At 44.0% G+C, this 23049-nt stretch overlaps 1 protein-coding gene across 1 annotated transcript in view; it reads left to right on the top strand.

Moving 5' to 3' along the window:
- LOC124605896 (arylsulfatase I-like) overlaps positions 1 to 23049 on the top strand; it is a 139097-nt gene that overhangs the window by 52723 nt on the left and 63325 nt on the right. Inside the window, exons 7-8 of the mRNA XM_047137843.1 lie at positions 12265 to 12400; positions 16647 to 16805. Coding sequence (XP_046993799.1) covers positions 12265 to 12400; positions 16647 to 16805 — 295 coding nt within the window. The remainder of the gene's footprint in view (positions 1 to 12264; positions 12401 to 16646; positions 16806 to 23049) is intronic.

The raw sequence follows: 23049 nt of genomic DNA, 5'->3' as shown, positions 1-23049 counted from the left end.
AGCTTAATAGAGTTCAAAGGCTCTGTTTATCCAAAAGTAAAAATATAACATTCAGTAATAACAGGATCAACAGAAAAGGAACCAACACAGTCCTCTCAGTTTCACAAAGCAAATGCTTAAGGTACATAGTTCATATGGTCCCTTATATGGTCCGCTTCTCAAACATAATTACCAGAGAACACCCTTCCATAAAACTTAATTTCGTAGTACTAAAGAAATATATTCATTAACTATTAAGAAGAGCACGAAATCATAAGCAATGCAATTACTTTCAGTGCATCAGTTAGTTAATGTAATTTATGATCTCAAGGAAGGGGCTAGTTGTAGAATTGCAGAGCCCTGGCTCCGGCCGAGCACGTTTCCTCGGAGACCAGCACTCGCCAATCCGTCGGTAGCCCTTCTCTTTCACTCATAATATGGAACCAACGATATACCTATCTTTCTTGTACGAACGTTTCAGACGGTGCTAGTATTTGTCAATACAAGAGAGCTCATCTGAACCAGAGACATACAGCACACGCCAGCGGATTGCAAGTAAGGCCACTTCTGTCCCCAACACCCTACAGAAAAACTACTTTTCGGCCGGCGATACAGTTTGCTACAAGAGTGTCATCAACCAAATTCGTGGAAGCGCACTATACGTAAACGTCTGGTCAATACGACATTTCTGGAGAAATCTATATCCACTATAGCAATCATCTATTATAACACCGATTTACAACATACACACGTTGTACACGTATATAGGCCACACAAACGTCGCTACGTGATACACACTGGCAACAAAATCACAAAACCTTGCCCTTATTCGTGTATACTTTAGAGAATTTCACAGGACAGCTTCCATTAAAGGTCAACGTGCCATTATAATCCATGATACATTCTCTATGCTTCCTCGTAGGAACCGGTGGATAAAGAATTCGTCATGTAATTCCAAACACAACGAACACTGCATACTCCTCACGTAACGAAATAACCTCTACCCTCGTTTTTGGTGTTGTGACTAGGTGGTCTCCCATCCATTGCCCATGGCGCCTGCCACCTAAGTCAAGTCGATCTCGCAATCGAGCTCCAGAACTAATCGATCCATTCTCACTATCCATTAACAAACTCGTACCAAACTTCCTGGCAGATTAAAACTGTGTGCCCGACCGAGACTCGAACTCGGGACCTTTGCCTTTCGCGGGCAAGTGCTCTACCAACTTTTTTTCTTTTTTTGTTTTTTCTTTTTCTCTATGCCTGCTTGTAGCTCTGCCACAAAACAATTAAAAATCTGGCTTTCGGCGGAGCTCGAAAAGCGAACAGAGGCAGCATGCACCTGACAGGCAAGCACGTTACCTTCTTTCTTTTCTTTTTTTTTTTAGACGCTCTATCCATCTTTTGTTTTTTGGGAGTGAGGGGTTTTTATTTATTTATTTTATATGAAGGAAGGTAGGAGAAACCTTTATTATTCACAAAATAAACATAGTACGTCCTGACACATGATAACTGTCCTGGAAGGAACCTCGCTGCCGTCCTACCATGCAGTATGAAATAACAACAAAATCAAAGTGGGGCCACTTCCGGCACCCTAAAGAAAAGTATTTATGGATATGAAAACAAATTTTGAAGTACATCCATTTGCTAACTGTTAAAGCCTGTGTTTTTCGTAGGTCGCACACTCGCATAGTGTTCTGAGTCGATCACATTACTTGGTCGGCTTCACAACGAAAGCACCGCCGCTCATCTTTGCGCACCTGGCACACCCCAAATATATGGCGGGTCCGCAAAAACCGTTACTAGGAAATTGGCGTACCAATCCTTGTACTTTTGTAGCCGTAATAGTTTTGTGTGTCCATCTTGCAAGTATTACCAGTAATCCAGGACGTTCAGTAAGTTCGTTCTATAGATGTAATGGACCGTCATACCTGTGATCCACGCCACTGCGTTCGTCTTATGACGCGGAAAATACGTTTCCTCTGGAGAAAATACTATGTCACAACAGACTGCTGTATAGATAGTGCGCCACATGAACGCTATTATCTTTCTTGCGAGAGTCCAGACAGCCAATGCCTCGCCGCAGACCAGCCGATGGTCGTCCGTATCCAGCACGCCGCATAGCTGACACAAGGGCGAATCTGCCAAATGTATTGCGTACTTTTTATCATTTGTAGGGTATTTTCGGTTCACGACAATGTACCATGTTGATCTGACTGATATAGGTAGGTGGGGGTGGTGGACCGTGCGCCACACCACGTGCCAATTAACAGCTGGATGTTTGCGTTCCACCCTATTCCGGGCGATCTGTCGAAGAAGCAGATGGTACACGTCCTTCGATGTCGACTGTCGGGTCGTCGGTAAACGCTCTCGAACGTAGCTGTGTTCCACGATGAACAGGCGCACATACGTTAAAGGGGGCGATATATGGCCGACACTGACTGGAGGAAGATGCGATGTTGGTACGAGTTCTTCGATGATCGTCCCCGTAAGCTAGTGATTCCTGTTGCGCCACCGTTTGAGCATAGTATTAATATACATGGCACGCGCCTTCTCGTGCACGTTCGCTAATCCAACGCCCCCCTCTCGCGCTGGGAGGGTAAGCGTGTTGTACTGTACCTTAAAGAGTTGTCCCAGGCACACATAGTACCCAAAAGCCGCTTGAATCCTCATAGCCATCGTGCGCGTCAATGGGAGAAGGTGTGTCAGGTGGCACATCATGGGCGCGAGATAAAGGTTGACGAGGAACACTCGCTGCAGCGTATCCATCGACCGTAGGGCGTTTGTTTAGTCGTACTGCCGTTCGGACTCTGAGTAACAGTCTTCGGTAGTTGTCTGCAGCCGTTCTCGCTGTCTCCTTATGAAAGGTGATACCCAAACAGCGGAGGGTTTCCACCGCAGGTAAGGGTCCTTCCGTTCCTGGTTCTAGTCCACGCCCCACATGCATGAATTGTGATTTTCGGTAGTAGACCACACTTCCAGCTGCCATCCCATACGTCTGTAGCCAACCCAGTGCTGTTTGAGTCTCCCTCTCATTCCGTACGAGGAACACAATATCATTCGTGTATGCTCTGCATTTGAATGACAAATGCCGTAGGGAGATCCCGGTAAGACGGCGGCGAAGGTCTGCGAGGCACGGTTCTAAGGCGATCGCATAAAGGAGGATCGACGAGGGGCAACCCTGTCTCACTGATCGTAACATCTTGAAATACTCAGTTCTCCCTCCGTTGACCACCATTGCTGATCTGGCGCCGTGCAACAGCCGCATCACAGCATTGGTCAATAATGGCGTGACACCCATCCTGTTCATCACCGCCGCGAGGTACACATGATCCACGCGATCAAAAGCATGATGGAAATCTACTGCAACCATCGCCCCCCGGAGGCGGCATGCAGCCGCGAGGGCGACGACGTCACTATAGTCTCCCAAGGCTGTGTGGATAGTACTGATGCCGCCAAGACAAGTCTGGTCGGCATGTATTCAATTCTCCAGCGACTTTTTGATACGACTTCCCAGGATGCGCATGAAGATCTTGTAGTCACTATTAAGGAGGGTCAAGGGGCGATAATCTCAAGGCCGTTTGCCACCACGGGGCTTCGGTATCGGTATCATGAGCCCTTCAGTGAATTGAATGTGAACCGGTAGTTCTCGCCGCAGAAGCTCATTAAACATACATAGCCACATCGGTGTCATAATGGTCAAAAAGGCACGGTAAAATTCCAACGGGAATCCGTCTGGGCTTGGGGACTTGTTGCAAGCACCTCGTGCAATCGCTTCCTCCAGCTCTTCACACGTAATTTCAGATAACCCGTCCGCTTCCCCGTTCACACTCGTCGCGTCTGGGATCTCTTCCAGCACGTTCCCCAGCTCCCTCTGACCCTCCCCGTTGCTCGCATAGAATCTGCTAAAATGATCCGTGAATGCCTGTGCTATGCCCATTTGTGTTGTAAAACGACGGCCATTGCCGTGATCGATCTCATGTATTAAATTCCTGCGTCTTCTTCGTCTTTCCTTTATCACATAATGCATCGAGGGAACCTCGTTGGGCAGGAAATCCTGCGACCTCGCGCGTATCATCGTACCTGCCATCCTCTGCGTCGCAAGTTGTACCAGCTTCGCCTTAACTCTGTGGACGGCCGTGGACGGTTGAGCTAACAGTTCCCGGAGAGCCGTAAAGTAAAACTCAGTGGTCGTGCGCTGCCATTGAGAAACCTACTTCCCGTAACCTATTAACGTCCTCCGTAAAGTTGGCTTCGCGCACTCGATCCACCACTGCAGGACAGAACCGAAAGCATTTCGTCGACGGAGGCAGCTATGCCACGCGTCCTCCACCATGCGTCGGCATTCTGCATCCCGCAGGTGGGAGGCGTTCATCTCCCAATTACCCCTCCGTCTCCACACCTGCTGTCTATCAAGGTTAACGGTACAAATATATGCCTCGTGGTCTGTAAACGCTGTCGGCCATATTCTGCGTCCACCGTCGACATTGCTAACGCCCTTGAAACGTAGATCCGGTCCAAACGGCCCGCGGAGTGGCTAGTAAAAAATGTATATCCTGGTTGGTTGCGATACTTCAGGTCCCATGTATCGACTAATTCCATCCCGTTGACCAGCTCCCTAAGTTCTTGGCTAGTAGTATAGTTAGGTTGTTGGTCCTTTCTGTCGAGCACACAATTAAAATCTCCGCCGAGTATGCAACCATCGTATCGTCCCTGGATCAACGGTGTAACCTCATGGGCGTAAAAATCTGCTCTGTCCCTTCTCTTATCCGAGCCTGACGGTGCGTATATGTTGATCAAACGTATTCCACCTATAGTCAAGGCCGTACCACGGGCAGAAGGCAAGTACTCTACTTCGTCTGCATGTATCCCTTCCTTTAATAGTATAGCTGTGCCAACGCCTCTCTCGTCACACGGGGAACAGTAAATGTCGTAACCGTAAAACTCCGAGGGGGGAAGTACCCGAACTTCTTGTAATAGTGCTATGTCTAAATCCGCAGCCTTTATCATGTCACTGAGCATCTTGATTTTTACCGGCGTCCCAATGCTATTGATGTTAACAGACCCTATCCGATAAACTTGTTGCATGGCGGTCAACGTAGATAAGGTACCGTACGCTCGCTAATTCTTCCGTACATAGGCTGCTGTCTTACTAACGTCCCCCGCTGTCCCCTCATATTGTCTGTCATTATTCCGTGCACTCTGACGGTCTTACACGGGGAGAGTGCGTGGGAGCCGTTCCTCCGGCATCATATGTCCCCCACGGGGGTGGCTCTTCTGACCAGTCCCCTAGTGTCCCATCGTTGCCGTGCGGTGCAGGCGCCGTAGCCTCCTCAGTAGCCTGTTGCCGTCTATCGAGCTCCTTCGCTGTGTCTGGAGCATCGTCAGCGGTAGGTCGTACCGCCGTCCCGCTGGCCACCGCTGCATCCACGCTAGGCTGTATCCATGGTCATCTGTTCTGTACCCGTAAACTTCTCAGAATTGTCTGCTAGATCAGAGTGGTCGTTCTCCACCATGAGGCGGCGCTGCTTCCGGCGTTTTGGTGATCGCTGTTTACGTTGCCGAGCCTCGGAATCAGAGGCCACCATGGTCTGCAGTTGTTCGTTGGGGTCGTCGGAATCGTTCGCCGTTGTATTATCGACGTCTCCAAGTGCCTTATCTGAAGGGGCCGCAAGCGGAACCGAAGAGAGGGCGTCCTGTGACTGCTGCAGGCGGTCCAGCACAACGTCGTCTTTCTGTGGCTCGCCACGATCCGCCGCTGCCTGTGTGTTCTGCTACGCGTCTGTCTCGCGGCCCACGTCATCGCGTAATGCGGCGACGTAAGTCATGGGGAGCACAGTCGGATGCGGCGTGAGGGGTGGATCATCCCGTGGCAGCTGTAATAACCTTCGTTGATCGTTCGGAGGCCCATGCCGGCGTGTTCAACTGTTACCGCTCCAACATTCCCGTCCGAATGACAGAAACGAAGTCCTTGTCGGTGTCGAAGTAGTAGTTCGTCACATGCCGCTTCATTGATGAGCTTGACATAGACAACGCTGCTGACTGTAGATAAGTGTATTCCAACTAGAACGTCAGGTTCGATTTTCACCTCGTCCCGTAAATAACGTTCGATCGCTTAAGACTTCGGTCGAGCATATTCGTTAACAAAACTAAATTTCAGTGTCGATTTGCGGAACGACAAGGCCATGATTCGGTCTATGTATACCACGACACACCGCTACACACTTAACGTAAACATCTCTCGCGCAGACGTGCGGCAGGGACGTAAACACCGTCCGAACCGCTGCGCCGCCGAAGGCTGACTGAACTGAGCTACCGAAGCACGACTCACGCCCGGTAGTCACAGCTTTACTTCTGCCAGTATCTCGTCTCCTACCTTCCAAACTTTACAGAAGCTCTCCTGCGAACCATGCAGAACTAGCACTCCTGAAAGAAAGGATGTTGCGGAGACATGGCTTAGCCACAGCCTGGGGGATGTTTCCAGAATGATATTTTCACTCTGCAGCGGAGTGTGCGCTGATATCAAACTTCCTGGAAGATTAAAACTGTGTGCCCGACCGAAACTCGAACTCGGGACCTTTGCCTATCGCGGGCAAGTGGTTGGTAGAGCACTTGCCCGTGAAATGCAAAGGTCCCGAGTTCGAGTCTCGGTCGGGCACACAGTTTTAATCTGCCAGCAAGTTTCAATCCAGGTTCAGTTTACAGCATCACGATGGTCACATCCGTGTTTGGCGACATCGCGGTCATTGCACATTGGATGCGTGTATTCGTCATCGCCACACTGGCGTATCACCCGACGTTATGGTATGGGGTGCCATTGGTTACACGTCTCGGCCACCTCTTGTTCATATTGACGGCACTTTGAACAGTGGACGTTACCTTTAAGATGTGTTACGACCCGTGGCTGTACCATTCATTCGATCCTTGCGACACCCTACATTACAGCAGGATAATGCACGGCCGCATTTTGCAGGTCCTTTACGGGCCTTTCTGGATACAGATAATGTTCGACTGCTGCCCTGGCCAGCACAATCTCCAGATCTGTCACCAACTGAAAACGTCTGGTAAATGGTGGCCGAGCAACTGGCTCGTCACAGTACACCAGTCACTGCTCTCGATGAACTGTGGTATCGAGTTGAAGCTGCATGGGCAGCTGTATCTGTACACGTCATCCAAGCTCTGTTTGACTCAATGCCCAGGCGTATCAAGGCCGTTATTACGGCCAGAGGTGGTTGTTCTAGCTACTGATTTCTCAGTATCTATGCCCCAAATTGCGTCAAAATTTAATCACATGTTTGTTCTAGTATAATATATTTGTCCAATGAATACCCGTTTATCATCTGCATTCCTTCTTGGTGTAGCAATTTTAGTGGCCAGTAGTGTATTCTTTCTCTGGCTGTTGACCTGTTCACTACCGACAATTCTTTTGTTTTAAGAGATAACGAAATTCTTCAGTTAAAATCTGAAGATTACAAGCAAATCGTAAATAAACTGTGCTGTAATGTACCACTCTACAACCCTCAAAGTCCATAGGAATCTAAATAAATACAAGTGAACTGCCATTTTTCTGGTTACCGCCGATTCGTGTGGCACTACATACGCTCTCTATTGTAAACACTGTGTCACAAAAATGGATAGAAATGATACGTTTCCGCTCATTCGATATCGTATTCCTGGGTGGGCCACGGAGTGCCAAACTTCTCGCGTGAAGACAACGTCCCGTCCTGTCACTCGGCTTCACTCGGTCCTTCTCGGGACTATCCGGAAGAGTGCACATCGTCGTTTAGCACTGGGGTGCAGCATTTTGAGGTCGGCACAACTCTCTGAGTTCGACAGAATCTTTGCATCAGCACTGTTTACAATTCTCTATTTGTTCGTATTATGAAGCACGTTCACAGTTCCAGTGACTGTTTGTAAAAAAAGTGGCAATCTATCGACCTATCGTCACAATCCTTTAAAATGAATGACAGAGAGAGTGATAAGAACTCTCATTTCGCATAAGCCGTAGGTACTTCTTATTTGTACGAAACGTCATTATAGTACCAGGCAGAAATAAATTAAACCTTTAGATGACAAAAGGATGGGGAAAAAATTACAACGCTCGACAGACGGGAGTCATTGTTCTGTTTATCAAGAAACACTTTGTGCTAAATTTGCAGGCATGAAGCACTTGAAGACATTGGTGGTACGAATAGTAACATTCCTGAAGTCTTTCCCATTATTCGATTTTCAGTTGCTACAATTTTCAATGAAAATAAAAAAAAGTGGCCTCAAGCACTATGGGACTTAACTTCTGAGATCATCAGTCCCCTAGAACGTCGAACTAATTAAACCTAGCTAATCTAAGGACGTCACACACATCCATGCCCAAGACAGGATTCGAACCTGCGACCGTAGCGGTCACGCGGTTCCAGACTGTAGCGCCTAGGACCGCTCGGCCAAACCCGGCCGGCCAGTGTAAATCAACAAAGAGTACGCAAACTTCAGATATTACTGCAGAGCACGTCGTTTAAGTCAAGGGATATGCCTCGAACGATTTTTAGATTTAAATCCCACTATTCTTGTATATATGAAGGAGAGAAGAGTCTAGGAATGAAAATCAGGACACCCGGAATGCACTGCAGACTTCGTAATTTAAGTGGGCTTGACTACACGCTGCCCACAGTAAGACATTGCAAAGTAACTTCTTTCTGATTTGATGGAGATGCATTGAAATAGTAAAATCTCGTTGTAGAACGGACACATTCTGACAAAGACAATCCAGTTCCCTAAGCTCGCTGGCGTTAAAGAAAGCGCGATGTCTGAAGAATTCATTGTGGCCTCGCAAGAATTACAACGATAGTTTTATAAAGACTTTGATGACACTGTCAATCTTACGACTGTTTTCGAGCTGTTGTCGAGACCGTTTGCAGTTTCAGTTGGAAGATACTCTGGGCATGTGCAGATGTAACTGACTGACCTACAAGGTAATTCTAGTTTTAATTAGAAATCTTTTTACGTCAAACCGGCGAGAATGTGTCCATTGCTTCTCTCACGTAGATTTTCCAAGTCTCCATAAAGAGTTTGCAAAAGTGCTACAAAATTTCGATCTACATATCTGTGTGAAAGAGACTTTTTTACTATTGAACTAAATAATTCACGATTATATGGTATCTTGAAAGCAAAACCCTGTGAAATTATCTGCGTCTGCCCATATGCCGATACGTTGTACCAGATGAAAATTATATTTCTCTTCACAGTATGAAAAATATTTAATTAATTCTGAAAATTTGTTTTGTTTGCGAGCAATGTTGTTGTGAACTGTGAAATACAAACTGAAGTCATAGGCAGTACGGCTGTTTTCCTCTCTTCTCCCTCCTCTCGCTCAGAGACCGAGGCGTGGCGGTGGGGGAAATTTGAAGCGAAGCTGAGCGCTTTGGCACTCGGGCCCTGGCATGGCTAGCGAGCCAAAACCTTGCCATCTCTGTCGCATTCTGGAGTGTAGCTTTCTGTGCGTTTTCTTGGCGTGCTGCTGTCGCAGTGTATAAAAAAGTGAGCAGTAATGTCGTGACCATATGATTACACATTTCTAACATTCTTCAGATCAAAAAATGTCAAGTGCGTCTTAGTTTGAAGGTTAGTCATGAGATTTCAACGTTATCACTCAATATAAACCCGAAATAAGAGAGCTATCTTGAAGCATACTAGTTATTATGTTCTGAAACAATTATTAAAAGCGCCATGTTTTGTAATCCCCGATTGACTTTAAGATCCGGAAAGCATGTGGATCGATTCCTATCGACGGTATTACTCTATCCTTCTGTGTCAAAGTTGATATGTCAAATACTTTTGTCAAAGAAATTTGATAGTGTAATAGAGAACTCTGTCAAATCTCGCCTTTCGTCAAAAGAAAGAAAGAAAGAAAGAAAGAAAAATCAAATCTAGGGTTTCGTCGTATATTTGGTAGTAAAAGTAGTCCATCTTCTGTTCTATGCAATTTAAAATGTACTACTTGGAGTGTTGGCATCGCTACAGTTATTTGACGTGTGTAGCGTATTTGTGAACTGGGTTGGAAAGTTTATTTCGTGTATTCCTTCGACTGTTTTTGATAATCTTGCTTTGACTCGGGTGGGGGGTGAGCAAGAGGCACAACGCACGCTAGCAATCGTGTGCTGATGTGAAGTTGCTATATTCTGCAGGCGACTTCAAATCCACAGTCACAGATACAGCCGTTCACCTCTGCACCTGAAAACATTCATGCAGCGTTTCAGCTAGCCGGAATAAAGGAGAAGGAAATATTCTTAAAAAAAGGTTCTAAAAATTCTTGGCTCTCCATTCTACTTTGTCTATTCTTGAACTCTGTTTCGTACTTTTCATTAAGGTTGTAGTTGTTAGAACAAATATTAATTAAATTATTTAAAATTAAAATAGTTTTATTGCCCATATTGTCGAGAGTGAACTTTTATTTACCTTCAGATATTCCTCCTTCATATCTTTACACACGTCTCTAGAATTATTTTGGTTAATGTGCTCTGTGATATTGGAGTGCTGTATTGTAAGCTACAATAATTCTCTCCTGTAGCAAGAAATCGCATTCTTATGTTGAGCCCGTCTTGTGGACATATAACGGTTTTGAATCTGTTTTGTAATATGAGGACCCACTTTACCGAGCAAATACTGAAATGCGCTCTCATTCATTCGTAAGTAATTTATATGAGCCTTGACGTCCTCCGCTTTCAGCTCTCGTAAAAGAATTTGCTGACTTCTTTTTTCATCTTGACGTAAATCCAGTGCTTCACCCCAGTATGTTTCGTTTTTTCCGTCCACTGCTCTTCAAAATACACACACAATGCAATTGTGGTACAGTTGTCAAAGAAATATGATACTGTAGGCCTAATACCGACCTAAGCAGCAACTGCCACAGCCGCATCGTGGGAACGGCTCTTTAATGCTGCAATAGCGGCAGCAACCATCCGCATCATTGGAACCAATATCCATAATAGGAACGGTACCTTAATTTACTGATTGATAACACGTGTGCTGCTAGAGCAGAGAACTGTATTCCCCATCGTGACGAATTACTGTGTCACTCTTGCTACAATGTATTTTAAGCAATATTAACACAGTTTCTGTCCCTCAGTTTCTGTCGCTCAGCAACATTTTTGCACATCGCAGTAGCGTTATTACTTACTTAGAGGACCGTCACATTGTTAATCACACAACGAGTGTTACGCTTCTTGTTTCACATTCTCACAGTCTGATTTCTTAGCCTCTGAGTTGCTATACACATGTACCCTCGCTCACTTGTACAAATGTGTTTGAAATTTTATGGGACTTAACTGCTAAGGTCATCAGTCCCTGAGCTTGCACACTACTTAACCTAATTATCCTAAGGACAAACACACACACCCATGCCCGAGGGAGGACTCGAACCTTCGCCGGGACCAGCCGCACAGTCCATGACTGCAGCGCCTAACACCGCACGACTAATACCGCGCGGCCCTCGCTCACTGATGGGCGATGGAGGATCCTTGTAGGTTGTATAATGTGCAATACCATTACTCTCTGGTTAAGCTCCAAGTGGAAGCAAATTATCAACGACATTCCTCGTCAAGCTGCTAAAATGCGTAATTCTGTACTGTGAGTACTCTATGAGGCCATGTTCGTTTATGATTTTGTTCGTATTGTCATAAGAGATAGAGTAAAGGCGAGCTGCACGTGTGGTAATAATATTAATTTAGTCTGGATCAACTATCTGTTGTGTGTCTTTCAGTAGGAACTACTTCAGTGGCTTACGTATGTGTCACTAAGCCACCCCAGTAGCCTTACTGGCAAAAGAGGACATGTAGTTCAACGTGCGATTCGAAGCTCCGGTAGTTCCTGCCGAATCTTCACAATTGTGAGAGCCAATTGTGCCTACACGATTGTTTGTAGGGGCCTAGCTCTTGGGGTATGGAAAGCTTTTAATATTTAGGAAAAAGATCCATAAAAGTGTTACTGTAGCGACACTGTTAAAAACCTGCATAATAGCGACTTTGAAATCATTTGCTCCTAAGGAACACTCGACAGCACTATATTTATTTTTCCTTTCCCTGGGGCTCCCCCTCCCCCCGCCCCCCCCCCCAAAAAAAAAAAACTCCTGGGTTTTGATGCCTTAATTGAGAGGTAAAGCCTAGATTGAAGCCAGACTGAAAATTTGGTGGTCCAATAGGGAGGGATTGGATCCCACGATCCTTCGATTTCCTATCATGCAAGTTACAACTGGGCCTTATAAAAGTTGTAGTGATGAGTGCATGTGGTCCTTTCCAGTTGAAAGCGACGCTGTGGGAAGGCGGTGTGCGATCCCCGGCCCTGGTGTGGAGCCCGCTGCTGCAGAACACGCCCAGAGTGTCCCACCAGCTGATGCACGTCACCGATTGGCTGCCCACGTTCTACGCTGCTGCAGGTGGGTACCGCTCTGCGGCAGAAGCATACCAACATGGACATCGCACATAAGACAGAGCTTAACGCTGAGATGACACCCGTACCGCTGTGGTTTGCTTCAGTAAACTGCACGTTGGGCGCCAGTTATGCAGAAGTTGCTTTCTTGGACTCCACACTGGCAGACAATTATACCACCATCCACCTGCCGCTATTTTCGTTCAGTGTATCTGTTTTACGACAGGTACCCATTGGACGCTCTCCACTTTCCTATATCATGTGCTTCTTCCTTAATCTTCTGCACGCTACTTCCGCTTTTAACTCTCCATTGATCGCGCAGATGACACTCGTCATCCACATGACTTTCCCGCTCAGTTTTGTCTGACCGTGTTGGATTGAGTTCGCGCCATTTTCAGTGCCCTTCTGTTAACTCTCCGGCTGTTAGCTCCAATCATTGTTGAATCTCAGTTACGGAAGATGCATTGTTTATGAAACATTATTATAGTCTGGAGGACACTTGTCATCCGCGTGAGCTCTGCTGCCATAATCTGAAACAAGGAAAGTCTGTATTACTTCATTGCTGTCCTAGATTCAATCGATCTTTCATGTGCGTAAATTTAGACGTATTGAAACTGATTGCCATTACCTTCCGTGTTACCTAGTATTCTCTTTATTTTTAAATTGTGGGAGAAATGTCAAAGGCAGGAAACCTCGGACAGAGTTTAGGAGAGATCCTAATGTATGATCGGAATGGTTCAATGAGCTGAGTGATGAAGATGCTCACAGTGATAGCGCTGACTCAGACTGTGAGGATTCTGTTCATGAAAGCGATCATGATTCAGGAACAGAACAGTAAGTGTCAGAGAATGATGAATATAGGTCACAGGAAGAAGTAACTCAAGAGTATGCATTTTTTAGGGAAAGATTGAATAACTAAACGAAGGGAAAATAAATATCCTACCAGTGTTGGAAGCAGATCTTGTAGTTTTATTACGCATTTGCCCGGACTAAAAAATCAAGCTCGTATAAAAAAGACAGAAATAGAAATTCTGAATTTGTTCTTGGATGAAAAAATAATAAGCGCTATCGCAACATGCACTAATATATACCTCAATTAAGTTCTTGCTAAATTCTCTAGGGAAAGAGACGCTAAACAAACAGATGAGATAGAGTTCACAGCTTTCATTGTTTTATCTATGTGGATCTTTGAGATGTTCTAGGAAGAGTGTATCAAAATTGTGGGATTAATCAAAGGGAAACGGACTTGAATCATGTTAATTATGCATAAGTGAAAACCGATTCAGGTTTCTGTTGAGATGTCTGCGGTTTTATAATATCCGTGATAGAGGTGTTCGCAGAGAGATTGACAAGTTGGCTGCTACCAAAGCTAACAGAGGGGTACTTGAACTATTCACGAACAATTGCCAAAAATATTTTTCACCGAGTGAATATCTTACTGCTGACGAACAGCTTTTGGCATTTAGAGGAAACTGCCCGCTCAGGCAATATATTCCTATCAAATCAGCAAACTATGGGTTAAAAGTGTTTGCTTTGGTTAATGTAATAACAGCTTGAACTTTGAATTTAGAACCGTACGTCTGTAAGCAACAAGAGTAACCATGTAATGCCAGTAATTCAGCTGCAGTTGTTGTTCTTCGATTGGTCAAACTGTTTCAGTCGTTAGAATATATTATACTTTGTACAAATATTAAATCTATTATATTTAGAATTAATTAAAAAATCATAAATCCAGTCATAAAGACCGTTCAAAGTAAACAAATAGAGCGCTTGCTTTGGGGATGACACCAGTCATCGGCGCGAGTGACCATGTCACGAATTTTCGCGCGAGTAACGGAGGGTTAATGACATCCAGAATTCGAGTGTTCTTTATCCTCTTCCTCTCTCCACTGCAATCTTAACTTCGAAACTTTTCGTTGGAGGCAACTTCTTCACACTTTACGTCCCACTGAATATGCTTTCCTGATATTCATCATTTCCAATATTTTTCTTTACCCACATATCTTGAGAATTACTTCGTAATTCGTCATACTGTGAATGAAGCATTATTTTCCAGAACGGTATTTTTCTCATTCTTTTATACTGCCTATGATTAACTACGCTATAATATTATAATCCAGATAAAACGCATGGAAAATGTCTACAACTGCATTTATATAACCAGAAGCCGTTTATAAGCGTGTGGCCGAGGTTACATCCAGTACCAACGACTTCCATTCCCCTTCCACGCTCCACCTTCCCTAGCTGTATCATTCACTAACAGCGCGTGGGAAGAATGATTGCCGAAAAAGAAGAAAAAGAAAAGAGAATTAAGATGAAGTAGATTTCGAGATAAGAAATATAGGCTGCCGTTTAAAAAGTCGTACAGCTATTCGTATCTTCGTAACGAGCGAAGTTACGAGAAATTCGGACATGCTGGTCAACGTCCGCTCATAGCTAAACAACATTTTCTTCATACATTTTTCACTTGCTTCCGGACGAAAAGTTGTTTGGGGTGTTCAATCTACATGGGATACACTATACATTAAACTAATTTTCGTTTTTGTTTCCTCCTTTGAACATAACATTATGTTCCCCTTATTCTTCTTCGCTTCTCAGTCGTAACTGACTTAGTTCCAAAGTTTTACTTTCGTACATCCTCACTGATTTTGCATTTTATCCCCTTCTCCCCCCACCACTGTTCATCGTTCTTACACTGCACGTTCCACTTCGAATCTAGATACTTTTACGTTTCTGTCTTTATTATTCTCCAGCATATAACACTATTCTCCTGAAAACTTTCCCATATGGAAATTCATGTGTGTTTGTATTCCTCCAGAACTGTTCTTCATAAGACCTGCCATGTTTGTGAGATTCATCCACTGGGGAAAGAGATACCAGTAGAGTAGACACTGTTGGCACTTCGCTGCATCTTTCATTTAGACAGACGGTTCGCCCTCTCTGCAACAGGCCTGTAACCTCTGCATTACCCCTTCCTTTACCCTTTACTCAAGAGTGCTTCCATACAGGAAGTCAATCAATCATTTTAATGACACCGTGAATCCAGACAACTGAAGCTGAACCAAAAACGATCAGATATTTAGATTAAATAAGGAAAAGGGGTTAGTGAGAATTATCGTACTGAAAAAAATAGCATTGTTTACTCGTGTTTCCTGTGAGAAAAAGAAATAAACAGTTGCCCAAAACATCCCCGAGCGCTTGGCCTGGGTGGAAGATTAATTGCGTACTAATGTACTCCATGTGGGCCCATGAATGGAATTACATGTGGCGATAAAGACGTTTCAAACATTCGTCCAACTGAATGTTGTTAATCCCACTAAATTATGAGATTTTCTAAGAGCATTTCTCCAGCCATTGGTACAGACAGACGGTGCTGTGCGCTTTTTCACAGCTGCAAACGTGTTGGGCAGTGGTCCATAAGCCATCCGCCGTTTTGATGTACTCAGAGGGACCGTCAGTTATCAAAGAGCTTCAATAAACACAATTTTGGATTATATACAGAATATTCTACCAGCAATAAGCGATTCGGAGTAGGAACTTCAAGGCGATGCCAACTGTGCCTCATGAGTATCAAGTCAATATTCCTCTGGCCAAAGCGAAATGTCTTTTATATTATGGCTTAGTCACAGCATAACATTTTGGCTCATTATAGGCCGAGCTGCCCAGTTGTGAAGTTCGTGAGGAAACCTGAGGATACGACTAGTGCGTGATGTCTGTATACTGAAGAACGAGCAGTGCTAGTGGTGGGGAAGTAACCTTCATCAGAAAAGCCCTCCAGCTGCCGTGCAGGCCGGACGACAGTCAGTTTCCCCGCTAGCAGTGCAGCGCATCCGAGACACCAAAGCGGCGCGCGAATTGACTGCTCTCTTAAAAAGTACGTGGACGGGATAAGAACGAAATGAAAAAGAAATAAAAAAGAAAATGTTGAGGCATGTCTGTGGAAGACGGGGTGTATCTCAGAGGAAATCGTGGTGGATCTCCTCTTACCACTCATATGATAGAATACAGTCTCCCCTCCATTTCCCTGAAGAAACAGAACTGCATGAGGAGCCAAGTGGGTGTGAAGTGCCGTTTAGAAGAATTGAATAGAAGGTCTAAGATAAAGTAAACAGTGTATGTGGAACTGATAACCTTAACCTATATGCTAAGCAAGAATCAAGTGTGGGAAATATGACAAGAAGTAAGCCTAAACAACAATTCTGCTTAAGCAAACACTTCTCAGTACAAGTCACATCAGGTACACATTGTTGCAGGAGGAAATGTGTCGTCACTTCCGGAAGACCTGGACGGCGTCAACTTGTGGGACGCTCTCGTCACTAACGCTGAATCTCCACGAACAGAGGTGCTGCTTAATATAGACGAGAAGGTCGGAAACGGTGCCATTCGCATCGGCGACTGGAAGCTCGTGAAAGGTGAGTAATCGGCCACGCTATTACTGAACACTTAACAGTATTTGACTTTTAAATAATAGATTTCAGCTATGAGTCGTCCTTTTTAAATTTTATTGGCAGATCTAGATTTGTGGGCATGTGTGGCCGAGCGGTTCTAGGCGCTTCAGTCTGGAACCGCGCGACCGCTATGGTCGCAGGTTCCAATCCTGCCTCGGGCATGGATGTGTGTCATGTCCTTAGGTTAGTTAGGCTTGAGTAGTTCTAAGTTCTAGGGGACTGATGACCTTAGATGTTAAGTCCCATAGTGTTCAGAACCATTTGAACCATTTTTTTATCTAGATTTCAGCTAGAAACTGGCGATTCTCAATGCACTATCATTTTTGATAAATGCGTGAGTAGTATTCAATGAACTGTGGACGACGAACGATCAACAGGCATTACATGCATTGATCAAAAATGATAGTGCATTTAGAATGGCTAGTTTCTAGCTGAAATCTTGATCTGCCAATAAAATTTGAAAAAGGCGACTGATAGCTGAAATTTATTATTTACGAATCAATATATCAGTCGCTGCGTTCAACAGCCTTCTGAATGGAAGGAACATGACTGAAAAGTATTGTCACTACAATAAAAAAATACCTTACAACGCCAAGAGCGGACGAGATGATGTGGCAGATTGGTATCTGCCTTTAGCTGAAAAAAGTTATAACACCACATGTCTGTTTGTCGGGAAACGTGTAAAACTGCGCACAGCACAATAGAGAAAGTCATTACAATCGCAACAAAAAGACAAAGAACACATAACATCACATGAATATAAATGTTGTTTGCTTTAACTTGAGAAAACTAAATATCTCGATATCGTCATAACATTGTACGAAACAATACGTTCTAAGTGAAAAGTTAGTGTCATTAAAGAGAACATTTGTGTGTCGTGTAACTGACCACCTCCTGCGTGGGCGGGGTCAGCTTTGTATTTTAAAATGGGAACCCCCATTTTATTGCATATTCGGATTATACGCAAAGCAATACCTACAGTTTACTCAAGCCAGTCTTTTCCACTCGTGGTAGGTGGCGCTGTAATCGGGAGATATCAAATGTATATGTTTTCGCAATTAAGAATTTTCGTCCTCTAATGGTTGATATATATGTTTGAAATTTACTTTTCATCGTTAGACGTTACAGTGCCTGCTTACCAACTACGTTTAGCGTGATGCAGGACCACGAACGTGGGCGTAATAAGTTTTTTGTTCCCATCGGGACGCTCGATATCGGCGAGTCTCTTTGCCTCTCCTCATTGGAGTGCTTCGGATGGGTGAGTACCGTAGCTTCTCACCACCGTGTTGTTTGACGTAGCTGGGTATCCATGGCAGGTGCGCCAGTCACTAACACATGGAAAATTGGGAAATTCGTGGTAAGTTCCTGTGGGACCAAACTGCTAAGGTCATCGGTCCCCTAGAGCGTACGGCCACCCCGCGCGGCACACTAACACTTTATGGACGTTTTACACTATTACAGTGGTTGTGGTTTGCACTCTGCCAGTAGCCGCATAGCGACCAGCGCAACAGTTACGGCGGTTGGATGGAAACACATACCGAAATCAATCACCGTGATGGCAGGATTCGAGGGCGACCACCCAAATCAACTATTCCGATGTTTTAGGGACTCACCACAATCAGTCCCGTAGGGAACAGGAAATTAAGTTACCATACAAGTAGCTCATTTCCCAGAAATGACCATGTCTGGCCATATTAATAGTATTTGTACTGCACAGACACGTTTGAAACAGTGACGTAACGTTTGAGCATCTGTACCAGTCCTCAGAACACATAGGTTCACACTTACATCGGAAATGGAATTTAGAATCAGATGCGTAGGTTCTTCAACCCAGAAACATGCACACTTTATATTTGACGACTACAGTGCGATGTACCAGTAAAGTAACTCATACGTATTTTCTGGGATAGAATCCTGGTATACAAAGTTGACCGCGCTCACATTGGACGGGGTGGTAGGAAATGGCCAGCAGTAGCACACCCCAAATGTCCCCTTTACTAATATTTACTGTCGTCTAGAAAACGTTTATCGTTCAAAGAATCATTTTCGAGATATTTAGATCTCTCAAGTTATACTGCTCATTAACTCTTTCAAGTGACGCCTATTGTCGACGGGAAGCGTTGTTACTAACAAAATGATCTTTAAATCGGGAGTTTACGTGCCCATTCGTTAAAGCGGTCGCAAGTTAGTGCAGAGCAATATTTATTTTACCGATATTTATCACCAGGGCAGTGAAAAAGTTAAAAGAAAACGAGGAATAATGAGAGAGATTCCAGCTCACACAGAGGATTACCAACATCCGTCTTCACATGGACCATTCACGACTGGAACATGGAAAGGGGTCGAATGACAGTGGTACACAGGGTATGTCATGCACCATGAGATGATTTGCGGAGTGAAGTTGTAGACATAAATATAGATGTGTAGGTGGTTGAAGAATCTGAGGAGAGGAGGGTTTATATCAACCGGTAGACGGTACGCGTAGATCAGGAGAATGAGGACGCAAGGTTTAGTGGAGTACATGACGCTGTAAAGCTCGTAAGAAGCTGTAAGATTTTCAAGCTGTGAAAGTCCATAGGTTAGCAAAGGTGAGGGTTGGTCGAGAAAGCCGATCGTGGACGGTCTGTGCTCTGCGGAACCGTTAGATTCAGTACCTGGCAGCTCTGCGTTAACTGAAAAAGACGACTGTGGAAGTCGACTTCCATTAGCGGTAGATTCATATTAAATGATGTTCGTACAGAAACAGTACATGCGATTTCTCTGTGTCCTTACGTCTCGTGAAGGGAATGCGCAGCGTGCGAGTGCATATTTATTTCATGTATCGACTAACTTCCTTCTCCCCTCCTTTCCAGTTTCACAGATACTCTCTGGTTGCTTAATTTCTGTGAGGTTGTGTGTCTGAGTCAACTAATGACAGGAGCAAAGATTTTATTGTGTAGAGTTTGCCATAGTATCGATCCTGTTACATTTTTCCGCAACAGGCTCCTAATTTTCTTTATCCACGAATGAGAGTGTTTCCCTCTTTATGATGCTGGTAGCTAGGACGTTTTTTCTTGACCGATCAGGCCGGCTCCCGCTTTTTAGCAACGGGCTTTTCGAGCCAACCTGCGCTCATACTTGCAAGAAAGGCGCTCTCTGTCGTCTATCGCCTGATTTACCATCTTACAGCGTGTAAGACCTGTTGTTAGTTCGAAATATACAGTGTGAGTCACTAACTATTGCCACATAGAATAACTCCGAAATCGTAATAGTAGCTGAAAAGTTTGTGGGACAAATTTTGCATGGGACAACTGGGGCCATAATATGACGTTTCTCTTTGTTGCTAGGCGGGATCGCGTCGGAGATATGAAGGTCAACTTTGGATTTTTAAGTGGGATGCTACAGTTAGGTACTCATTCTCTGATAGCGGCTATCGAGACGAATCCAATGATGTGTAACAATAAGGTCTTCGAAGGTCAGCAAAGGTTACAAAGTTGGTTTGAACGTCCATTTACAGAAGGTGTTCGAAGTGACGATTGGTATCAATGCAGTGTTGCAATCATCTTATATTGGATTGAGTGTTATTCCTTGTCACTTCGGCACTTACCGAAGCATATGCTCTGACAATTCTCTCTCGTATATAGTGCAAATAGTAAATATTCGCCGAATACGGCGTATCCATATTAAGTGCTATTGACATGTAAACACCATTCGACGGTTTCGCAATACAGCACTAATAGGAACGGTAAGATTAGTATCGTGTAATAAAGCGAATGTGAATGACGTATTCCTTCGAAGAACAAGTCGATATGCTTCTCATTTATGGAGAATGCCAACGAAGTTCAGGAAGAGCTAGAGACTTATGCACTGAAAGATGTCCTCAACGTACTCAACCTACACGTCGTACTTTTAAATATGTGTACGATAAATTGAGATCTTTAACGAATGGGAAACATATTCGGCAAAGGAAAGCTACTATCGAGTAAACGCAAAATGGTACACTCGTCACTGTGGTTCGAGATGTGTTGGTTCGCGTCAAATCGCAAGGGAATCTGGCATGAGCCAGAGTAGTGTTGTTCGTGCTCTGCATCGTCAAAAATATCATCCTTTCCATTACAGTATTCACAAAGAATTTACTGGTGCGGATTGTATGCGTCGCATTGAGTTCTGCCGATGGGATCAACTTCAAATCAGAGGGATGACACATTTATTATTTTGATATTGTTTACTGACGTGGCTACATTCGCGAACCATGGAAATGTTAATTTGGTTAACATGCATTATTCGACAACTGAAAATCCATGTTGTCTGCGGCAAGTTGCACATCAAAAACCTTGGTCTGTGAATGTATGGTGTGGGATTCTGGTGGACAGAGTTATAGGCCCCTGTTTCATCGAAGGAAATATTAAAGGTAATAAGTACACCACATTCCTGCAAGGAACATTTGGTTTGTTATTGGAAGAAATGCCTTTATGAACAAGGTACAATATGTGGTATCAACACGATGGGTGTCCGGCACATTTATAGCTGATGGATAGAAGTGAGTTGCAGAGACAATTCCCAAATCGTTGGATTGGACGCGGAGATGTGTCGTGGACGGCTCGTTCCCCAGACTTGACGCCTCTGGATTTCTTCTTGTGGGGATTCGCGAAAGACATTGTTTATAATGACGTTCCAACTACACCTGAAGATATGCGAGAGGAAAGTCTTAGGGCATGTGCTTCGATAAGTTTCGGTGTGATAAAGAATACCACTGGGCATCACTTCGAACACCTTCTGTAAATGGACGTTCATGCCACCTTTGTGACCTTCGTTGACCTTCAAAGACCTTACTGTTGCACATCATTGGATTCGTCTCAGTAGCCGCTATCAGAAAATGAGTACCAAACTAAAGCATCCCATTAAAAAAAAAAAGGTTGACCTTCATATCTCCGATGCAACCCCACCTACCAACACAAAACCCAGGCCATGTTATGGCCCTCGTTGTTCCATGCAACTTTTGCCCCACTAACTTTTCAGCTCCTATCATACCTCTGGAGCTATTCTTTGTGGCAACAGTTAGTGACTCATCCTGTTGATTAAAATGTTTACACTTTTGTCAATGTGGACAAATCTTATTATACTAAGAGAAATTGATTTGATTCGATTTCTAGAACGTTCTGCAGTGTTTTTATTTCATTTCGGTAAATCGTTAGTTTGCGACAGAAGCTTGTGGACAAGCACATGGCTTCGCACACGGTGGAGGTGAACTAGTGCCCTCGACAGGTGTCTCTCATTTGAGTGATTTTGTGCCAGTCTTTATTGATTAATGTGTATCACGTTGATTCTGACAGAAGTTGCATCTCTTTACTGATTCATTTCTAGATACTTCTGAACGATCTTTACTTTGTCAGTGTGAACAACGTGGGAAGTGTAGTAATTAATGTGCTATTGCCCATGCGAATTCATTGCTATCATCAGTCACCCAAGTTTAGATATTTCTGTTACGCAGTCTAGTTGGTATAATAAGGGAGTGCAGTCGTAAGATCCGTAAGTAGTTTCTGTTTTGGTACTCGTCTACAATACAGTAATTATTATCACTACAGTAATATTATCGTATTACGTGTTGATTGGTGTCTTGATTATTCAGTGTGGGTTGTTGTTGCAAATAATAAATTTTGTGAAATAATGATATCTGTTTGTTAAGAGATATTCTACCCAAAGTCACTTTTTTCCTACTACGGAAAGAACCTCCTCATGAAAAGAGTGACAGAAACGCTTGTGAAGGGGAATAATACAGTGCAAGATGTTCTTATGCTTAGATAATCTAAATCTCCTCAATGTGTAGTCAGGGTCGATCGAAGCGATCGATTCCGTTGCTTCTAATTCAAATTAATGTCTCTGCTGATTTTCCGGATATGTACTTCGTCCTATGTAACAGCGCACTGAAAAAAAAATGCTGGATGGGGAGTTCAGAAGTGTTGATTGATCAAAATAACTGGTACTTAGATGGAAAAATTCTTCTTCGCTTTTTGTCTTGGTTTAAGTCTAGGGGGTTCTTCTTTCTCGCATACATGTAGAATATTGACAGAATATTTGGATTTGCAGGAGTTCGCAGGATCTTGTTGTATCAATTGTAGTCAAAACAATTAACACATTTCAGTTTTTTCTTTGTTGGTATATTCTTGAAATAATTTCACAGATTTTAGTAACATTTTCTCTTTGTGGTTCACAGTTATACAAAGATAGT

Source organism: Schistocerca americana, chromosome 3, assembly GCF_021461395.2.
Source record: "Schistocerca americana isolate TAMUIC-IGC-003095 chromosome 3, iqSchAmer2.1, whole genome shotgun sequence".
Lineage (NCBI taxonomy): Eukaryota > Metazoa > Arthropoda > Insecta > Orthoptera > Acrididae > Schistocerca > Schistocerca americana.
The sequence above is the reverse complement of the archived record's forward strand: the minus strand, read 5'-3'. Positions and strand labels throughout refer to the sequence as shown.